This window comes from Typopeltis vanoorti, chromosome 6 (genome assembly GCF_054136105.1).
Source record: "Typopeltis vanoorti isolate ZY-2024b chromosome 6, IOZ_Tvanoo_1.0, whole genome shotgun sequence".
Taxonomy (NCBI): domain Eukaryota; kingdom Metazoa; phylum Arthropoda; class Arachnida; order Uropygi; family Thelyphonidae; genus Typopeltis; species Typopeltis vanoorti.
The window spans coordinates 9645906-9668719 of NC_143554.1; the positions used below are offsets into that span (position 1 = coordinate 9645906).

Sequence of the window (22814 nt, forward strand, 5' to 3'; positions counted from 1 at the left end):
GACCAAGCTCTCATCACTCCTTGTCTCAGTATCTCCCACAATGCAAAGCACATCTCCTTGCGGACATGTATACTGCTATGCATTAAGGGAAGGGCCACTACCCAGATGGGTCGAAACCGGTCTGGGTAGTGGCCCTTCCCTTAATGCATAGCAGTATACATGTCTGCATGGAGATGTACTTTACATTATGGGAGATACTGAGACAAGGAGTGATGAGAGCTTGGTCCACCTTTGCTCGGGGTTGCCTGGTGTTGCACCACCTTACGTCAGTCCTGAAGATATTTTCAGGCGCAAACTTTGTTTGCTTACACTTGGATAAAGGATTAAACTAAATTTATTCAAGCAATACTTTGTCTTTATTTGAGTTGTAAGTCAGCAGTTAGAATTGAAGAAAGTACAGGAAGATGGTTTAATGTTCATGTTGGAGGTTTAATGGGATATTATCAGCACTGAGAATGGATTAAAACTAATTTTAATGCTTCCAATATTTTGTCTCAGTCACAGAGACATCTTCAGGAATTACAAATAACTTTTTGTCACAACACACACAAATACAATTCAATGATAAGTAAAACAAGTGAATGAAAATAAACTCCTATCTAGGTGGTGAGCCCTCAGTGGCATATTATATTAGTGGGGTTATGCTACAAGAAACTGATGAGGCAAGGGATCTTGGCATAATGGTGGATAGGAATTTTGTTATTATTATTTGACACCTCCAGGGAGTCCAAAGACTCATCGAGGGAGAGTGTGCCAACAGCATCGAACGATTGGTCCCTTTCCAACTACTAACTGTGCTCAAACTTACTTAACTGAGCCATTAGTAGCAGAGGCTCTACCAATCGACCACCCTTTGCCAACAATAGCAAAAGCTGCAAATACCAGTCGGAGGATAATTGCGATGTTGAAGCAAACCTTGATATGTAAGGATAAGGAAGTCATTTTGCCTCTTTATAAGGCCTTGATAAGACCACACTTGGATTTGTGTGTTGAGACTTAAGTGCTGTGAAGAATTCATGTTGGAGGTTTAATAGAATATTATCAGCACTGAGAAAGGATTAAAACTAATTTTAATGCTTCCAATATTTCGTCTCAGTCACACAGACATCTTCAGGGACTACAAAAAACTTTTTGTAACAACACACAAATACAATACAACAGTGTGTGAAACTAAAGTCCTATCTAAGTGGTGCACCATCTATGGGTATTTGCAGGTGGTCTAGGATGTAAAGAGGGATCTCTGATAATTAATGTTTTCCAAATTTTGGGGAGTTTTATGCAACTGTATTTGTTTAAATTAGGAACAAATGTTGTTCGTAAGCTGGCTTACTTCTTACAGACAAGCAGATCAACAACCATCCGGTTAGAAGAACGCAAGTCATATATCTGCAATCACGATTATGGTCAATCTAGCCTTGCAGATGTTTTGGATACAACCCACAGGATCTCCTGGAAAAAACATGCTCCACCATAGTAAATTCAAAAAAGTAAGACTATTTTTTGAATCTGCATTTGCACTCAGAAATCAACCTAATTTAAACAAATATTTCAAAATTTCGAAACATTAATTACCAGAGATCCCTCTTTACATCCTAGATGTAAAGTCATATATCTGCAATCACGATTATGGTCAATCTAGCCTTGCAGATGTTTTAGATACAACCCACAGGATCTCCTGGAAAAAACATGCTCCACCATAGTAAATTCAAAAAAGTAAGACTATTTTTTGAATCTGCATTTGCACTCAGAAATCAACCTAATTACCAGAGATCCCTCTTTACATCCTAGGCCACCTGCAAATGCCCATAGAGGACTCGCCACCTAGATAGGACTTTATTTTCACTCATTTGTTTTACTTATCATATTGTATTTGTGTGTGTGTTGTTAAATAAAGTTATTTTAATCCCTGAAGATGTCTCCGTGACTAAGACGAATTATTGGATGCATTAAAAATTAGTTTTAATCCTTTCTCAGTGCTGATAATATTCAAAATTAAACCTCCATTAATGTTAAATCTGGTGTCAGACAAGGATGTACATTATCTATATGGATCACATTATGAAGAAAAGCAGTATTTAACCTTATATCAAAATTGGAGATGTTAATGTCAGCTCTTTGCTTTATCCAGACGATGTTATACTTCTAAATAAATCTGCTGCAAGTCTGCAAGATTCCCTGACTAAATTGAATGACTGTTGTAATAGATATGGTATGAAGGTCAGCAGTAACAAGACAAACACAATGAAAATAAGCAGAAGCATTGAAAATATCAATGCATTCTTATTATTATTCAGACCTCCATGGAGTCAAAAGACTCATCGTGGGAGGTCCTTCCTAAGAACGTAAATTCTGTCAAGACTCATCGAGGGGAGGCCCCCCCCCCCAAGAAACACAAAGTTTATCATACCACTCCTTAAACTCATTGACCATTCTTGTTCTCACCACTCATCAGGCAATACATTCCATGGTTCAACCAGCCTCCATGCAAAGAAACCACTCCTCACCCTCTTGCTCACCTGGAAGTTTCCTTTCGTAACTTCCAGGGATGGCCTCTTGTCATCACTCCTTCCCGCTGTTCAACCAAGCAAAAGAACTCCCCAGTGTTAACCCTGTAACCACCTCTCAACAGTTTAAAAGTCTCAATCATATCACCTCTCCTTCTTCTATCCACCAAACTCTGCAGTCCACATTCCCTCAGCTGATCCTCATAAATATTCTTCTACAGTCCTGAAACCATCTTTGTCATCAATCTTTGTATCCTTTCCAGTTAATTTATCCCTTTCAAGTCCTGGGGACCAAATCTGAGAACAATAGTCCAAGTGTGGTCTGATCAGAGACTTATATAATGGAATGATAACCCTTTTATCTCTGCAGGTCAGTGTCCTTCTCATAATTGCAGCAATCCTGAGTTACGTTCACCACCTTTGCAATATGTCCCCTAAACTTCACGTTTCTATCAATCAACCCCAGATCTCTTGTCTCCCCTACTTCCTCCAGGATCTCATAGAGTATGCAGCATCCCATCGATGTTTCCCAAACCTCAAGACCTACATTCCATGGTTTTGCTGCATTAAACTGACACCCCCATTCATTTGCCCATCGATCTAGCTTATTTAAATTCTCTTTCAGGGCTTACACATCTGCACTATTACTAATTATCCTTCCCAGCTTGGCATCATCCATAAACAACTGAATATCCCCTTGCAATCCACTGGCAATGTCACTGATATAAAAGTTAAACAATATAGGTCCCAGTACTGAGCCCTGGGGACCCTACTTGTAACCCTCTGCCTTCTTGAAACTGCTCCACTATACACAACTCTCTGATACCTATCAGAAAGCCAATCCTGGATCCAGTTGACCAATCTGACATCCAGACCCATGTGCTGCAACTTAAATATCAGCTTATCATGTGGCACCCTCTCAAATGCCTTCGCTAAGTCTAAGAAAATTGCAGTATATGCCTTTCCCTCATCTAATGTTCTTGTAACTTTATTATAAAAGGCTAGCATATTGCTAAAACAAGAGCACCCTTTCACAAATCCATGTTGACTCTCATAGATAGCATTACCATCATCTGCCCAATGCTGTATACGGTCCCTCACTACTTTCTCCAAGATCTTAACAACTACTGATGGCACACAAACTGGCCTATAATTAGACACTTCCAGTCTGTTACCACCCTTATGCAATGGCACCATCTTACCTTCCTTCCACTCCCTGGGCACCTTTCCCACAGCCAGACTTTCATTGAAAACCAAGGTTAAAGGCACTGTCAGTTTCCTAGTACATTCTCCCAAAACTCGTGGTGAAATACCATCCAGTCCCAAAGCTTTACTGACATCCAGAGTACTTGGTATCCGAAACACACTCTCCTCCTGTACCTCTAAACCTCGAACCTGCCCTATCCCTCTAGCATTAAAACTGACTCCTCCAGGATGAAATACTCCAATAAAGTGTTCATTGAAGAATTCCACTACGTTCTCTGTATCAGTCACTCTATTCCCATTTTTATCCCACAATATCATTCTTCCACAGTCATTTCTCCTCCTACTGGCCACATAGCTAAAAAAATTCCCTAGGATTTTCTTTGGATCTTAGGGCCAATCTCCTCTCATATTCCAGTTTCGCTTTCCTTACCACACTAGTCACTCTTCTGGCCTATGTCTTATATTCTTCATGCATCTTCTCTTCACCTGTCTCCTTATATCTCTTCCATAGCCTCTTTTTTGCATGCAATTCCTGTTTAATATTGTTCCCTCTGTTACATGTTGCCTAAGACATTTATCTCTCAAGAATTCTAGGAATTCCATTCCCCTATTGCTACATGCATCTTCCTCTCTCCAATTTATACTACTGTAGTTAAAATCTCCCATAACAATCATTCTTCTTGCACCAGCCAAACTTAACTGTCTAAACTTCTCCTGGTCCCCATCCTCTGTGTTCCTGGGTCTGTAGTAACACCCGACTAAATATCCTGTCTTGCCTGCCTCTACCTCACACCACATGCTCTCAAAAGTTTGTCTCACTTCCTTCCAAAGCCTACACTCTTAGAGGACATAGGTATCATAAGCAGTACCCCCACCACCACCATGCTTCAGTGATCCCAATAATTTTCGATGAGGCATATAAATGCCAGCATTATCCCCTCTAGACTCCACTGGGCTCAGTGTTACCTGTTGTCTCCCTTCTCTCAAGTATCCATTCCCACAAGAGGCCACCCCTGCTATCATCCTCCATGGGACACACTGACTCGTTCAGAATAGAAATCTCTCCAGATGCCTACGTCCTTTCTCATTCAAATGTAAGCGGTCTCTTGCATACAATTCTTCTTTCCTCAAACACACTCCAAGCATCCACATATTACAGTCCTCTCTTGTCACACATTCTAGCTATTATGTCGTTTATTATTTTAACGGTATAATAGAACACAGAAACTAAGTAAATAATTAATTTATTAACTTGATGCTGATATTTCTTTAATTTTAATTATTTCTTTAAATTAATTATTTACTTAGTTTCTGTGTTCTATTATACCGTTAAAATAATAAACAACATGTTCGACGAACACATAAGTCTGTCCACATGTTTAGCTATTATGTCATTCAATATTACTGCTCTTCTGCTCAGCTCGTCATTATCATTCCTAGGCAACACGCATGCTATTTTTCCTCTCTCTGTCTTCTTCCGTACAGCTGCAAGCAAAAATCTCATATCTCTTGCTGCCCAACTTACATTACCACTCAAGTCATTTGTTCCTACCATCACAATCATCTCATCCACCCCTTTCACATCTCTTAATTGCCATAGGCACCCTTTCTATTGTTCCTCCTGGGAAACACTCCTCACGCATCCTATCTTGAACACCATGAATCATTGAGTCGCCATACATTATACCTCTTACCATTCCCTTGCTCCTATTGTTTCTATTCTCTCCTCTTCTTTCATTCCCATTCCCTACTGCTATTCTCTCTTCTGGCATTCCCATACCTCTCTCTCCTACTGTTTCCATTCTCTCCTCTTCTAGCACTCTCATACATCTCTCTCATTCCATCTCTCCTACTGTTTCCATCCTCTCGTCTTCTAGCATTCCCATACCTCTCTTTCATTCCATCTCTCTCCTACCGTTTCCATTCTCTTCTCTTCTAGCACTTCCATTGCGAATGGAGAACCATAGAACAAGTAAAGTATTTCAGCTACTTAGGCACTATTTTTAGTGACGATGGTAAATTAAATAAGAAAATAGACAACAGAATCAACAAAGCTGTTGTGGTGGGAAGTCAACTGAATAAATTTATATGGAATAAGAGAGAAATCAGTCAAAACACTAAATTAGCTGTATACAAGACAGTGTTTAAACCAATTATAACTTAAGGGTCTGAGAGGGGTCAGAAGTAAAACACTTGACCAAAGACTAGAGACTGCAGATATGAGAGTCCTGAGAAAGATTAAGGGCATGAACGGATGACATAAATGACAATATCATATTAAAAACAAGGATGTTAGGAAAGACCCTGACATTGTTAGCAGAGCTAATCTCAGGTGGTATAGTCACTTGAACAGAATGGGAAAGAAAATGTTAGCAAAACAAGTGTTCTCTACCAGGTTGACAGGAAAAAGGCCCAGAGGAAGACCAAGATATAGGTGGATTGATACAGTAAAAAGTGCCTTAGAAGATAGTTATATAAGATCTGATAATGTTGGTGTCTTGACAGATTGATTTGGAGGAAAATTGTAGATAGGAAGTTAGTAATGGTGTAAATTTTTCATGTAGTACTATCATATCCTGTACACCCCTTGAGGGTATATGTCAGGAATTTGATGATTATGAAATTTGTTACTGATAACATTTATTCAGTTATTTAACATGATGGGGGTCGACGAGGAATCAAGGATTCCATGAAGGGGTCTTTGGTTTAAAAAGTTTGCCAACCCCTACTCTAGATCATTATATGCATATTTTTGAGTAATTTCCCTAGTATAGAGTCTTGAGGCACTCCACTAATCACCCTTATTCTCTGAGATTCCATTCTACCATATACCACCATGTCTGGTCTGTTTTTTCAGCCATCCAATTCCCCCTGTCCATGTTACCAGCTTTATATTCGTGCCCATGTGCTCTGACTTATGTAATAGTTTTCAATGCAGTACTGTCAAATGCCTTTGCAGAGTCCAGCGTTATCATGATATAGCCATTTCCCTTGCATAATTCTGTCACATTTATTATAAAATGTGAGTAAATTACTAAGGCAGGGCCTAGCCTTTTATTTTTATTTAGCAATTTTTCCAGTGTGTAAAAATTAATACGAAGAAATTGTAGATTTTGGTGATTTCATAATGCATGTAACCTTGTAATCTAAATGAATCAGATAAGCTTTCAAAACATTGGGACATGTAGCCTTGCAGGTTTGCAGACAAATCTTATTTTGTGTTCAGTTCTTCAGAATTAATAGGATGGAATCTTTTCTTTATCATTTTAATTAAAATGAATATATTTTTATCAAGATGTTTTCTAGTATAAAGACCACTGTAAACATTGAATTTATTAACTTGCAATGCAACAATTTCATGTACTGTGTACACTTCAGGAGAAATTCAAATTAGAATGTGAAAAAAGATGTTTACACCATACAAACCAATGGTTAAATAATTCAGTGATTAAGTGTGTACTAAAATCATGCTAGCACATACTTAATCATTAAGTAAAGTGTTATTGCTAAAGGTACAGCATATATCATATCCAAGATCTGCATCTTCAAGATTTTTGAATATGCAGGCCATAGGTCATAAATGAGGGCCAGACGTCATGTGAATTGGTCTTTGCTACATTGAGTTGACAATGTAACATTTTCAGAAGTTTCTTTGATTTTCCTAACAAAGTTATAATAGATTTCTGTTCTTGCTGATTTTAATTAGTGTGGAGGGCTTGACTGAACTTATTTTCTTTTCAACATCTTTCAGCATTGTTTTGATATTCAGATCTCTCCATATTGGCTTGTTTGTCATAGTACATGTCACATGAGTAGTGGATTTTGTATATCCTGCTAGGGAGTAGAAAGACTCGTGTTGTGGCAGTTCATGTCAATTTATTTAACAGTATTAATTCACAACACAGAATAATATGAAAATCATTAATATCTGTGACAAACAAGTGAAAATATTTCAGTGGTGGTATATCTAGCATTGTCAGAGCATAGAAACAGTTTATCACAGTACACAAAAGAGCAACAGTTTCGTTTAACAGTCGAACTAGTTTAAAAAAATTGTAACAGACAACGCAATGAACTAAAAAGTCCTAATGTTGGATTCTGAAATAAGAGAAATTAAAGTTATTGATGTTTCTTTCAGAATCCAACATAATCTTTCATATCTTAAGCAAGACTTGTAAATATTGTTTATTGTTTGTCTCTTGCTTAAACTGTATTACTCATATGATTGCCCTACATTTCATTTATTACTAAATGATGGCGTGATCTTATGTAACTATAATATTTTTTATATTTTTCATTACTGTATGTAAATTACTTATGTAATATGTTCATTACTTATGTAATGCTTCTATTTGTTTTGTTTTGGTTGTTGTCATGGAGACAGAGTTAAAAATAGATAGCGCAAGCATAGAGCATGAACTACGGTATTGGAAGCAAGGAGTTAATATGAACTGAAGTGTGAGAACAAGTTTTGGGTGGGAAAAATGTAGGTATATAAGCGAAAGTAAACAGAGGATTGGAGCGATCTAGTGTCGTTGTGAACATACGTATTCCTTTAGAATCTGCCTAGTTAAATGCACTGGTACTAACACAGTTTGAGACCTACTATCTCCCCCTCTGTATGAAATATGCAGAGGTCTAATGGCTGGCAGGCCCCACCCACAATGAGGACCAGTGGTGGATGAATGTTATTTTAGGGAGGTAGGTCTCTGCACTGTGTCCAAGTAAGTTATCGAAACTCCTTTTTCCTTGTTTTTAGGATAGTCACCTATAATAAACTAACTTTTTGCTGGTAGACGCTTACTCTAAGCTGTCTCCAGGATTAGCTAGTAGACTCTCATCTACAGGATTACTCGGGGAAACCCAAAAACCGCTATTTTTTCTCAGGCCAAATTAAGGACTCCCCATATGATGGGCTCGACTTCAAGCAGCTATTGGCAATCTTCAAACATGTAGGAGGCCTTCTGCAAAGGAAATGGCCATGAAAGGTAGCAATTCACCAAATAGAAGAGATTGAATCTGAGGACGACTGCCAATCCCCTGACCCTCTTCAAGATTCCAGCAAAGAAAATGCCACATCAGCTGATATTCGCACACTTGAGGATAATGACTACTTCCAAGTAGTCAGTAGGAAGAAGCGAAAGAAGGAGTCTCTAGAACCTGAAATGCTGCCTCAGAGAGAGAGAGAGCAATACCAATGGATACTACAGCACAAACTGAAAGAATAATAGAGACGGATACAGTAACTCAGTCTAAAGAGAGAATTCCACCAGTGATTTTATGATCCAAAGAAAAATGGTCATCAATCACTGAGATGATGAATAACAAGAACATTAAATTCAACTCAGCAAAGAACACCGATGAAGGAGTCCGGATTCAGCCTGAAGGTACATCGGACTACCGTCTGCTCACCAGACATTTAGATGAATTGAAAGTCCCATATCACACTTTTCAACTTAAAAGTGAAAAAAAAACCTCAAGGTGGTAATCAGTTTAATCTGAAGAAATAGCCACTGATCTCAAATCGCAAGGATTAACACAATAAAAATATCACTCATGTACAGAGCGGATAAGCGACCCATGCCTCTGGTCTTGGTGGAGATCAGTAAAGATCAACGAGAGATTTATGACCTTAAAACTGTCTGCAACTTGGTTATCAAGACTGAACCCCTCAGAAGGAAGACATCCGCTGGACAATGCCATCGTTGTCAAAAGTATGGTCATGCGCAGAAACTTTGTAGGGCGGAATACAAATGTGTGAAGTGCAGAAATAATCATCCCTTGCACACACATGCTAAACCAAGAACCACTCCTAAGTGTGCCAACTGCGGCGGCCCACATCCAGCTAATTACAAGGGCTGTTCACTCCACCCATCTAACCTGACAAGGACTAGGGAGGCAGTAACCCCGTCCACTCAGAAGCGAGTTACACACCTTGAATCGGAAATTAAAGTGCGGGCTATTACACCTGATAAATCATATGCCTCTGTAGTTTCCTCATGCAACAAATCGGCAAAAACCACACCATTAAAACTCTGCTGCAATGCATGCTGCCACTTTGAGAGAAATGCTATCAGCTTTTAGCAAATTAAATCCAAACCAGGCTGACACAAACAGATTTCTCAAAAATACCCAAGTCATATTCTCGTTGATTAATGAATAATTCGGCCATTACAATAAATTCTATACAGGTTGCATTCGAATGCTAACGGACTCGGCAACAACATTCTAGAACTCCAAGAATTTGCTACCCACTACAAAATTGATATCCTGTTAGTTAATGAGACCCATCTGTGGCCTTGTGATAATCCCAAGTTAAGAAATTACTCATTAATTAGAAATGATAGACATAATGCCAGAGGTGGAAATACTGCAATCTTTATTAAGAAAAACATCTGTTATAATGAGATAAAAAAGATTCCTACAACTAATCTGGAAAAAATGGCAGAAATTTACACCATTAATGCAGGCAACTTAAAAATATATTCTGTTTATAACCTCCAGGCAGAACTCTGCTATCCTCTGATCTTTCTCAGCTGCTTGACACTACGGAAGCAACAATAGTAGCAGGTGATCTAAACTCAAAACATCCCTTATGGAATAGCAGGTGTACCAATTACAACGGAAAAATCCTTTCAAATTTTGCTAAGCTGAGAAATATTATCATCGCAGGCCAGATTGAGCCAACACACTATGGAACACATGGCAGGCCCGATGTATTAGATATAGCCATATTCAAAAACACATCTCATCAATTCCATCTGCAAGTTGTTAACAACCTCAGTTCTGACCACAACCCAGTACTTCTAAAACTGGGAGAGGATCTGGAACTTATTCCCAGTCAGTCATTTACTAATTTCACAAAATTCAAGGCTACAATCAACATTATCATGGATTCAGTGCCGAATATCTCCACCTGTGAAGAAATTGATGCAGCAGTCAACAACCTGGAAAGCAAAATTCAAACTAGCTTAACTGTAGCCTCTTCTATTTCCACTCCAGCTCAAGTAATCCTACTTCCAGAAGAAATCCTTGCTCTAATCAAAAACAAAAATAAAATCAGACATCGCTTTCATAACACATTATCTCCCCAAGATCGCCAAGAGCTGAACAGAGCATCAAACTTACTTCACTATGCACTAAATGATCACAGAAATCAACAGTGGGAAAGAAAACTTTGTTCCCTGAAAACTGAAGATAACGCCTTGTGGAAGTTACAAAGGCTATCCGTACAGACCGTTCCAATATCCACTCCATTCACGGAGAAAGAGGTATAGTTTATAGAGACGATGAAAAGGCAGAAGCCCTCACTGAAGCTCTTCAACTTCAGTGCAGTCCTAATTATGCGCATGCGGATTTGGTCTTCATAGAGAAAATTCACCGTCGAGTCCATACTGCACTCCAGCAGCCTAACAACTGTCTGTCCCACCTTACCTAAAGAGGTCTACTCAATCATTAGGAAGCTTAACAACAAAAAAGCCCTTGGCCCAGATGAAATTAACAACAACACAATCAAGGCCCTTCTGCATAAAGCTGTCATGCATTTGGTAGCAATCGTAAATGCAATGCTCAGACTAAACTATTTTCCAACCCGATGGAAACAATCAGATATAATCCTCATTCATAAGCTGGGAAAAGTGCCTCAGTTGCCGCAAAGTTACAGACCCATCAGTCTCCTTTCATGCTTGGGAAAAATTGCAGAAAAAATCATCCGCAATCAACTTCAAGATGTGGTGAACAAAAACGATACAATACCGAAAGAGCAGTTTGGGTTTCGAACCGGGTACAGTACCACACAAACAAGTTCACAGACTGGTCGAATTCATCACTACTGGATTCAATTGGTGACAACGTACATGAGCTGATTTTCTCGATGTAGCAAAGCATTTGATAAGGTTTGGCACAAAGGCCTCATCTATAAATTGTTTATGGCCAACGTTCCACTCTACCTTATCAAACTTATTGACTCCTTTCTTAAAAACCAGAAATTTCAGGTCAAGTTGAGAGGACTCAAATTCTCTTTGAAAAGAATCACTGCAGGTGTTCCTCAAGGCTCGTTGCTCTCCCTGCTGCTTTTTAACATCTTCGTTGCTGACGCCCCTAACACGACATCAACCACCACAGCTTGTTATGCGGATGACATGGCAATTTTGAGTAGATCTCTCAGGCCGAACTTAGCTACACAGCATCTACAAACCGCAGCAACAAACCTAGAAAAATGGCTCAGGAAATGGAGAATAGCTGTGAATGCTGACAAAAGTACTGCCATTCTCTTCACAAGACGGAAGGCATCCCACTACGGTGAAGTCAAACTTTTCAACACAACTATTCCATGGAAACCCAGCACCAAATATTTAGGTATTCAACTGGACAACCACCTCAACTTTAACTCTCACATAGACTATGCCTGCAGCAAGGCAAACTCCGCAATTATGCAACTTTACTCTCTTCTCAACTGAAGAAACCGTGTCAGCACCGAAAACAAATTATGGATCTACAAAACAATCATTAGACCCACATTAAATTATGGATCACTGGCTTGGGGTCACACCTCTCCTGGCAACATCAAAAAGCTACGGGTCATCCAGAACAAATGTCTTTGTATGATATTCAATGCTCCGTGGTTTGTCAGGAATGCTCTCCTCCACCGAGATGCTGACATTCCTGATATTCACATGCTTCTCCGTGATACTGCTGCTACATATTTTACCAAAGCAGCTAGTCATCCCAATCAACTCATTCGAGAGTCATCTAACTACGATGAAAACGATAGGTGGAAACACAAGCGTCCGAAAGCGGCTCTGCTCATCAGTACAGACACTCCCACACTGCCCTAAAATGGGTGAGCCAGGTGCTCGATAAATTCTCATTAATTTAAGCCATTTTTCATAGAGATGAAGGGATTATAATCCAAGGGATTGAGGTCCATCCAGCCACAAATGTTAAGTGTTAAGTAAACAGAGAGCACTCAGGGCAGAACCACTCCCAACAGCACGGAGAAGAGAGAGAGGGGGAAGCATTCATGGCAGTACGGAGAAGAGGGAAGGAGGGAGCACTCATGGCAGCATGGAGTAATGTAAGGGGCTGCAGTATCAGCGATTATAATGCTGTAATTAAATTAAGAACGGACCGGGAAATGAATTTATAGGCAGCACGGAGTAAAGTAAGAGGCTGCAGTAATAGGAATTATAGTGCTGTAATAGGATTAGTAAAGTACTGGGAGATTAATAGGCAATTCAGAATAATTCCACTAAGTTCTAGAATTACTTCTTATTCCAAAGTCGTTTAAAGAAAGATTGTGCAAAGCTGAGTTTGTTATACAGAAGTAAACATGGAATAAGTATTCTGCCTTATTGCAAGTGCATCAAGATTTGTGAAGTGCGATGATTAATAATTCAGTTATCATTGAGAAGATTTCTTTTGAATAGTGTTGCTTCAGAGTGATAAGTGAATATAATTTTAAAGTGTGCCTACTGTGAATCTGATGTGCAAAGGATTTTACCTGGTAAGAACAATCCTATTTTATTGTATTTCTGAGTGAAGATGTAAGAGTTGACTCCTCCTGTTGTATCTCAACATTAACTGTGGCGTATTGCTGAGATTTGCTGAAGTGGCATTATGCTGAGACTAGCCGAAGTTAGAAGCTTGAAAGTATTTCCCCTTGAAGTAATAACTACCGCCATTAATGAATTTAGAGTTTGCTAACTGAGTGATAATAAGTGAAGATATAAGAGTCAACTTCTCCTGTTATATCCCTACATTAACTGTGGCATTTTGCTAAGATTAGCCGATTCTCTTTCATTGCACCATTCATAAAGATATCGGACCTTGTGGAAGCCGTAAGTGTTAATTTTGAACTCAGCCTGTATGAATAATGAGATCGTTAAAATTAGTTGAAGATTGATTCCACTACTTTGCATAGGCTAATCTGAATATAGGGTGGTGCAGTATAAATATAAATTTCTCTATATTTGATTAGTAATCAACCTACAATTAATTTAATTAAGAACAACGTTTCAACAAGATGGCAGATTCAAAGCCAGGATAGATGACACAACACTAATGCCATCTACTTTTGAATAGAGAGAGAGAAACAAGTACTGTATTTGATCTTAAAATGACAGTCTATGAAATTTTTGGTAAATTAATACAGCCATACTTGTTGATATTCAGAGCATGTTTTAAAGATAATGCTGATTCCAAAAACAATCTTCCTGACTTAGAATGACTTCTGTATAGAACTGTTGTTTTCTTTCATTTGATCCTAAGTGAAGAGGAGGCATCCAAGGTATGGTCTGCTAGCCCCGACTTGCCATAATGATAGTGCTAAATGTATTTTTTATGTTCTTCAAAGCAGATTTCAACAGTTTTTCTTGTCTGTCCATATTATTCCAGGTCACGAGTACAGGGCACTTCATATACTTTTGGATGTGATAAAGGAGAGAGTGTCCTTAGGTAAATGGATGAGAGTTGCCAATGACTTGGCACCTCTTCAAGAAAGCTAACCTATTTTTTTTTTTTTTTTAACCTTTTTTTAACCATATGTCAAATTGGCAACCCTCATCCATTCACCTAAGGATAAACTTTCTCCTTTATCACATCCAAGAGTATATAAGTGCCCTATACTTGTGACCTGGCTTACTATGGACAAACAGGAAGAACTGTCGACATCAGCTTTACAGAACATAAAAAATACATTCGGCACTATCGTTATGGCAAGTCAGTATTAGTCAACCATGCCTTGGATAACTCTTCACACGGGATCAAATGAAAGAAAACAAAAGTGCTGCACAGAACTCATAAGTCAGAGAGAGAGCGAATGATTATATTTGGAATTAGCAGCAGCTTTAAAATGTTCTCCAAACCTCAACAAGTATGGATGTATCAATATACCAAAAATCTGAGAGACAGTCACTTTACGATCAATTTAATACTTGTCTCTCTCTCTCTCTCTCTATACATCCAACAGTAGATGGTGCCTATTAGGACTTTAGTTCCTTGTGCGTGTGTTCTTTTTTACAAATTTTTTAAACTAGTCCCACTGTTAATCAACTTATTGCTGTTTCCTGTATTGTGACAAACTGTCTCTGTGGTCTTGAATATGCTAGATATAATACTAGTGTAATATCAACAAATAAGTGAAATAAATATTGTTTTCTTATTATTCTGTATTGTGAATTAATAGCATGACATAAACTGACATATCCTGTTAGAGATAGAATGAGGGGAGTTTTACATCTCTCGATATAAAACTTGATATTGCTGAGAAGGATGAAGAATGCTTTGACTGCTATTAATTGGTAGTCTATCAAACTAAATTAGTTTTTTTACAGTTACTAGTCTCGATGTGGTATTTACACCAAAAACAATCTTATATCTTACCATAGAAGCTTCAAAAAGATTAATGTTGTTGTTTTTTTTATTTTTTTTAAAATATAAACTGTGTATTTATATTTCAGGTTAGAAAATCCATGCACTAACTGTGCAGCTCCTTATGGATTCCATAATCATATGCCACTAAGTCAGAAAACAGGGGATTTTGCCCGACTTGTAAATGAAGCAAATGTATCTGGCAATTTAGATGCTCCTGAAGGAGGCTTCGATGCAATTATGCAAGCCATAGTATGTAAGGTAAGATGTTTAGGGATTTATTTTCTTAATTTATAAGATTAGGCTAAAGGATTTCATGTTAAATGTGTAGATAAATTATATTCTGATCCTGTGATCTTATTATTGCTCCTTCCCTTCTCTTTTACCTTGTGGTGTCGAGGATTTTTCTGCATTTAACTGCTACTGTATTGAGAATAAGGTGGTTAGTCCTGCCTCCTCCTCTGATCTTATTTCTTTTTAAATATATGGGATAATGCCAAACAGAAAGTCTTATCTGTTATAGTTCTATAAATTATGCAAATTTTACTTTAGCATTAAATTTGATGCTTCAATTTTGAAATTTCACTTTCCTTTTCTTATTATGTATGGTCTTATTTGACCTAAATATCCTTTAAACCACATTGCTAATGCTAAACATACATCCTCAAAATTTCACTGTTTGTCTAGTTTAATAACATGGACATTTTTTTTTTTTTTTTTGGTTTATTCTCCCACTTATTTCTGTATTGACTTCCTTTAAAATTTAAGATTTTTTGTTTTTACTTTGATTTTTATTATTATTATTTTTTTTTAATGTTTCTCCCCCCAATGAGAAGTTGTAAACCTGGGGGGAGTCACACCTTACCATAGGTGGACTAAGGATTTTTTCAATTATTAATTTTTATGTTTTGTTTTTTTTTTATTTATTTTTTTTATTTTGGACACCCTGCTCTAGATACCAAACATGGAATTTTTTAAGCTACTTCAGGCCTCCAATAAGTAGGGTAGTGGTTTCGTGCTAGGCAATGAAATTCATCTCTCATCTAAAATTTGCATGGGTGCCTTTTAACCACTCAGTAGATATTCATGCAATTTTAGAGAGAGAAAGAATGCATTACCATAGGCAAGTAAAAAACACATCCTGAGAACTCTGGCTCAGGGTGCAGTTTTTATTGCCATTTCAATCCACTTGTAAGCAAAGTGTTTCACTACAGTGAAAATCAACCACAGCTTGTCAGCAACTTCGTTGAAGAAGTTGTTAATAGTTTATAAGAGTACCTTTTAGTACTGCTGTCAAAATCAGTTGAAATTTTAAAAATTCTAAAATAAATGTACTCCTTATGCAACTATTTGCTCACCTTCTTTTGATTTTTGCTCTTTTGAAATATTTTTTTCAAGCAGGAGAGAAAAAAATGAAAGTAATGTATTGAAAGCCATAAAAATTTGTTGATCTAAGTTGACAGAGTGAATAGCTACATCTACTTTGCTATCAGTTTGAAACCCATTAGTGCAGATGTTTAAGTGACAGATGATTTTCATCACTCCTCTCCTAGAGAACTAAAATGGCAGAAGAAAAGACCATTCTTGGTCAACTTGTGAGATTATCTAACCCTTAGTACAGTGCATGGACCTAATATGATATAGATAGGACTGCTACTTACAATCCTACTGTGTGTGTGGGGGAAAGATTTGCATTTTCAAATTTCAATCCCCCCCCCCCCAAATACTAGAAGTTTAGTATATAAAAACTTCAGTTAAGAGATATTCGAGTCAATATCTGTTAACTAAGATTTCATTAGTTCCTCAATTCTTTGAATCCTTCTCCTAATAAAATCTTATTTTCCACAGGGAGATGGAACTCCTTCAGTCCTGAAATTTGGAAATCAGTAGTAGGTAGTTGATCACTGGTAATAATTGAATTTGACTCCCAGGCAAGAGTACAGTAGACATCTGCCATCTTTCTTTCTGAACCCTAAATGGGATTGTTTTCTGAAATAGTGAGTTCTGTGGTTGACTTCCTGATCTATGGAGTTAAAAATAGTTCCTCAGATGAAGAAACCCTACTTGTCTACTTCAGACATTGACTAACTCAGGAAAACGGGCTATAAAAAGCTTGGAAGAATGTTTCTATAGTCAGGGGGATAGAATGAAACCCATACCAGTATTTCTTCTGGCAGTCTGGAATTAATGGAAGTAGACTTACTGCCACAAGGTTGTAAGCCTTCTTGTGTAGTCTTGTTTTAATTATGGTTATTTAAATGTAACCATATCACTCCAGCTGCATGGGTGGCTGAGAGTGAATAGCATCTCTGCTTTTCAACCAATATCTTGTGGATGTACTATCTAACAATGCTAATGTGTCATAGGCTTATAACTTTTTATGGGTAGGAATATTATGTAAGAAAAAGATTAAATGTTGATTTGTGTTTCATTGCATTGAAATTCATTGTTTGCCACAAGTTTTTCTGATCACTGCATAGGAGTCAAAAACTGCTTTATTTATTTTTTTATATTTTAATGGTGTTTGATATACTGAGAGTCATCCATATATGTATATACAGTAGATCCTGGTAAATTGGGGCAGTTGTTTTATTGGAACAAGTCTGGAAGAACAAAAACAATGAAAATATAAGAATTTGTTTTGCTTATTTGGGATACAATGCCATTTAATTTGGCCAACTATAACCCCAAATCGACTGTTAGAAAAATTATGTAATCATGCATCAAAAATTTAGTGCAATCATTTAGTTACATCTTCAGTGGTGATGAAACAAGTCTATTTTATCATGTCACATTAGGTGGTTCCATGTGTTTATAAATGCATTACACTGTTTGGATCAACAAAAGCTGTCAGTTATTGGGATAAGAGATAGACCTTGATGCTTTAAAGGGATTTTTTAAGAATTGGCTGAGCTGGGACACACAATTACAGCAGAAATTTATCTTACTGGTTCTTGACAGTTGATTAGGAGTTGAAAGTTTTTTTCACTAGGTTATACTATAAATTCAAGATGTCAAGAAATTATATTTTTGGTTTCATCCTTTATCCATTGCATGAACAATTACTGTGTAAGCAGAGAAAATTTGTACATGAAGTATCTTCACAATGGGCTGCTTGTATATTGGTACTAATGACTTCACATCAGTTGCCTTAGTATCACATATCCTTACGGACATGTATAATGTTATGCATTATGGGAAGGACCATAATCCAGGCCTGTTTCGACCTTTACTGAGGTGAAAAAGTAAAGGGATGTTCATCATAGGTTTAGACAGAAAGAAAACTTTCTCCAGCAGCATGTGAAAGAAGGAGCTCTAGCTCAAAGAGTGGTAGATTTGTTCATAGTGTAAGAAGGATGTTGAAAGTTTTCCACTTGGTTATACTATAAATTAGAGATGCCAAGAAATTACATTCTTGGTTTAATCCTTTATCTAAGTGTAAGTGAACAGAATTTGCACATAAAGTAACTTCATGACTAGGCAACTCGTATATAGAAGCTAATGACTTCACATCACTTGCCTTCATATTCCACAATGCAAAGCATATATATCTTTACGGATATGTATAATGCTATGCATTATAGGAAGGGTCACTACCTAGACCGGTTTCTTTATTGAGGTGAAAAAGTAAAGAGGGCTCATAGTATTAGGAGAAAGAAAAGACAGATAGTATGAGAGATAGAGAAAAGGGCCTCAGCTCTTTTATATCATCATATATCCAAAGGCTATTTGTTTTCCTTTTTCACCAGTCTCATGCAAATGAGACTGGTGAAAAAGATGATTAGCCTTATCTTAGTTAACTGCCTTAAGTTGGCCTTCTCTGCTTGAGATTGCTCTCCAAAAAAAAAAAAAAAACCCTCTGAATTGCACTCCCAAGAGGTATAACTCCATATATCTTTTTTCCACTTGTGAAAATGAAATCAAAGTGTTGTAGCTAGCCTAAAAACAACCAGAACTTCAGGATACGATATGATATTAACACTAGCATTGTAAAAGAATGCCAAATGTACATTATGGAACCCCTAACATACATTTTTAGCTTATCACTGATGACATCTTATCACAGGTATGTTTCCATCAGATTTTAAGGCCTTAATTGTACTGATTTACAAAATGGGAAACAAAAATAACTTGAAAAATTATAGACCACTCTCCTTTCTACAGTCTTTTCAAAAATATTAGAGAAATTTGTAAAAATTGAATCAAGATTTTTTTGGACAAAACAACTTTTTTCAAAGAATCAATTGGTTTCATGGAAAAGTTTAGCACAGAACATGCTTTGCTGAACTTAACAAACACAATTTATACTTTCTTAGATGAACATAAACTAACATCAGCATTTTTAGATAAAGCTTCGGACACTGTACCCCATAAAATTTTAATAAAAAAAATGAGAAGTCATTGGAATACGAAGTACTGCCCTAAACTGGTCCAAAAATTACTTAAATGCTAGATCACAAATTGTAAAAATTATCATCCTTGCAATTGACCATAAGACCACATTGAACTAAGAGGATGGAACCATTTAAAAAAACCACTCATAGTAAAAATAGACAGAATTTTACCCCTTGGAGATAAATATTTTATGCAATAGCCAAAAATTTGATATATCCTAGAGTGCTTCTTTCTAAATACACAAATCATTGGACTGAACAATAAAATTTCCACAATACAATATTGTAAAGCATTTGTATGCCATATTACTGGTTTTCAAATCTATGTTTCTTCCTTACCTTTCATAAATGTATTTTAATTCATTAATTATAAAAATCAAAATTCTCTTCTCATAGGTAGTGGGTACTGAAAAAAAACAAACAAACCTGTTCTGTTGTAAGTAATAGAATGCCCATCAAATTACATAATTGCTTCCAAATACGCAGGCAGCCATAGAATGCATGTTTTACGGTTTCCAGTCAATAAAAGAGATGTCACAGATTGAATCTCTGATGTTAAAGTACCTCCATTTGATGGTATTGACTAGAAAGCAACCATATGCAATTCTCCAAACAAGATTCCTCCTGTTAGGGTATCATTAGAACTTCAAGTAAATTATGAAGCAAAGTGTTGCTGTCAGTACCCAACTGTGGAAGTTCATGGCAAAAGAGGTTAAAGATTTCTTTATACCATATTTTACTTTTATCAATGGAAAGAATGTTGTATCAATCTTGGAGTTATTCACAGAATTTTTAAGTATCCAGGAACAATCTCAGCTTTTGGACTTTTATAATCATTTACTCCAAACAGGGGAAGATGGAAACCCAGGCAGTACCAGAGAAGGTCTGCACATGTGTGATTGGTCTGCAACATTTTATGGATTTTTGAAGCTGTATTGCTTAAATAGCAAAATTTTAAAACTGGAAGCCCAAAGCTTCATTCCTTCTTTGATAGCTGAAGAAATTCCTTTTGAACTTCTTGGTATCAGCTGGACCAAAAAATTGCACAGGTTTACTATATAATTGCTTTTCTTCAGCTTCTGTAATATTTATTATATATAACTGAGCAGGGAAGATATTACGGTCTTATCAGTAGGAGCCAGACCCAGAAGAGATACCAAGGTTTAAGTAATGCAAAAGTCATATATTTCTGATATACAAGTGGTCAAAAGGTTTCATACTGAAATACTCTGGATTGGAGATAGATGTTGAAAGTTATTTCAGTTGGTTATACTGTAAATTCAAGATGCCAAGAAATTAATTCTTTGGTTTCATCCTTTATGACTTCTGCATGATGCATAGCATTATACATGTCCTTAAGGCAGTGTTTCTCAATCTGCTTTCATGTGTGCTCCATTTTTTAATATTAGTTTTTGTGGCACCTCCCGCTTACAATTCTTCTGTTGAGACACTGACAAAAGCCATAAAAGTTAGGAAAAAAAAAACAAACTAGGAATTAAAATTGTTAAATATTCATACAAATTTAAATATGTCATCAAATCTTTCGAAAATTGTATAGATCTGGCATCACTGCACACACCACTGAATCATATCGGCCTTTCAGAAACATTTGCGATTTCATCACAGGAAGTCTCGAATGTTCTGGAAATGTTTCTGCGAATATAAATAAGGCTTGAAATGGCAAGAGTGACCAATGGTGAGTAGTTGATGGTTGGTGTTATTTTACTCCTATTCTCAATGACCGTGATATATGGTATAAAAACAAATTTTTCTAGTGTGGAAAAATTGATAAATTTTTAATTGGATGTAAGTGGGCATCTGACGACTGTGGAGTGTCGATGTCGACAAATTCAGGTTCACAGAATATCGCTCCAAAAGTAAAATCAAGAAAGTATGCAGCAGAATTAGATTTTGGTTTTACAAAGATTGAAGTGATGAAAAAAGACCACTGTGTATTGTTTGTTGGAAAATTTTGGTGGCTGATAGCATGAAACTGAATAAACTTAAAATATATTTGGAAACACTTCATAAGGAGTGTGTGTTAACAAACATCGAGAGGTCATTGCCAAAATGTTTTGAAAAGCAAAAATCTAGCATTAAAAAAGCTTTTTCTGTAAATGAAAAATTTTACTAGCTTCTTACAAATTTGCATATAAAATAGCTAGCTGCAAAAAAGCCCCACACTATTGGGGAAGACCTAATTCTGAAAGTTGTGATTGATATTGTGGAAACTATGCTTGGAGAAAGTTTTACAAAACAACTAGAGTGCATCATCAAATTATTTACCTGTTATTGCATCTGTTATTTACCCTCAAGGGGTGTACAGGATATGATAGTGCTACATGAAAAATTTACATCATTACTAACTTCCTATCTACAATTTTCCACCAAATCAGTCTGTTACCAGTCACGACTCCAATATTATCAGATCTTATATTTCTGTCTTCTAATGCACTTTTTACTGTATCAATCCATCTATATCTTAATCTTTTTTCCTGCTAACCTGGCAGAGAACACTTGTTTCACTAATCTTTACTCTCCCATTCTGCTTAAGTGACCATACCATCTGTAATTTGCTCTGCTAATGCATTCCTGGATACTGACAATGTCAAGTTCTTTCTTAACATCCTCATTTTTAATATGATATTGCCATTGATGCCATCTGATCATGCCCCTAATCTCTCTCAGGACTCTCATATCTGCAGTCTCTAGTCTTTGGTCAAGTGTTTTACTTTTGACTCAGATCAATAAGTCAAAATTGACCTTGTAGACTGTCTTGTATACAGTTAATTTAGTCTTTTGGCCAATTTCTCTCTCATTCCATGTAAGTTTATTCAGTTGACTTTCCACCATCCCAGCTTTGTTGATTCTGTTGTCTGTTTCCATATTTAATTTACATCTTCAATAAAAATCGTGCCTTAGTAGCTGAAATATTTTACTTCTATTGGTTCTCCATTCACAAAGCAGTGGATATTTTCAATGTTTCTGCCTATTTTTATTGTCTTTGTCTTTTTAATGCTGACCTTCATACCATATCTATTACAACAGTTATTCGATTTCGTCAGAGAATCTTGCAGACTTGGGGCAGATTTATTTAGGAGTATAACATCATCTGCATAAAGCAAAGAGCTGTCATTAACATCTCCAATTATGATATCAGGTTTAATACCACTTTCCTTCATTATGCGATCCATATAGATAATGAATAATAGAGGGGATAATGTATATCCTTGCCTGACACCATAAAATGTGCCTGACACATTAAACCACCTTCCTGTACTTCCTTCAATTCTAACTGCTTGCTTACAAATAAAGAAAGTATTGCCTGATATAATGCTCC

General features: G+C 36.8%; 1 protein-coding gene across 2 annotated transcripts in view; it reads left to right on the forward strand.

Moving 5' to 3' along the window:
* Nucleotides 1-22814, forward strand: part of mys (position-specific antigen beta subunit myospheroid) — a 390003-nt gene that overhangs the window by 98771 nt on the left and 268418 nt on the right. For both annotated transcript variants that reach the window (XM_090394055.1, XM_090394056.1), the window contains exon 7: nucleotides 15170-15341. In XM_090394055.1, coding sequence (XP_090250181.1) covers nucleotides 15170-15341 — 172 coding nt within the window. The remainder of the gene's footprint in view (nucleotides 1-15169; nucleotides 15342-22814) is intronic.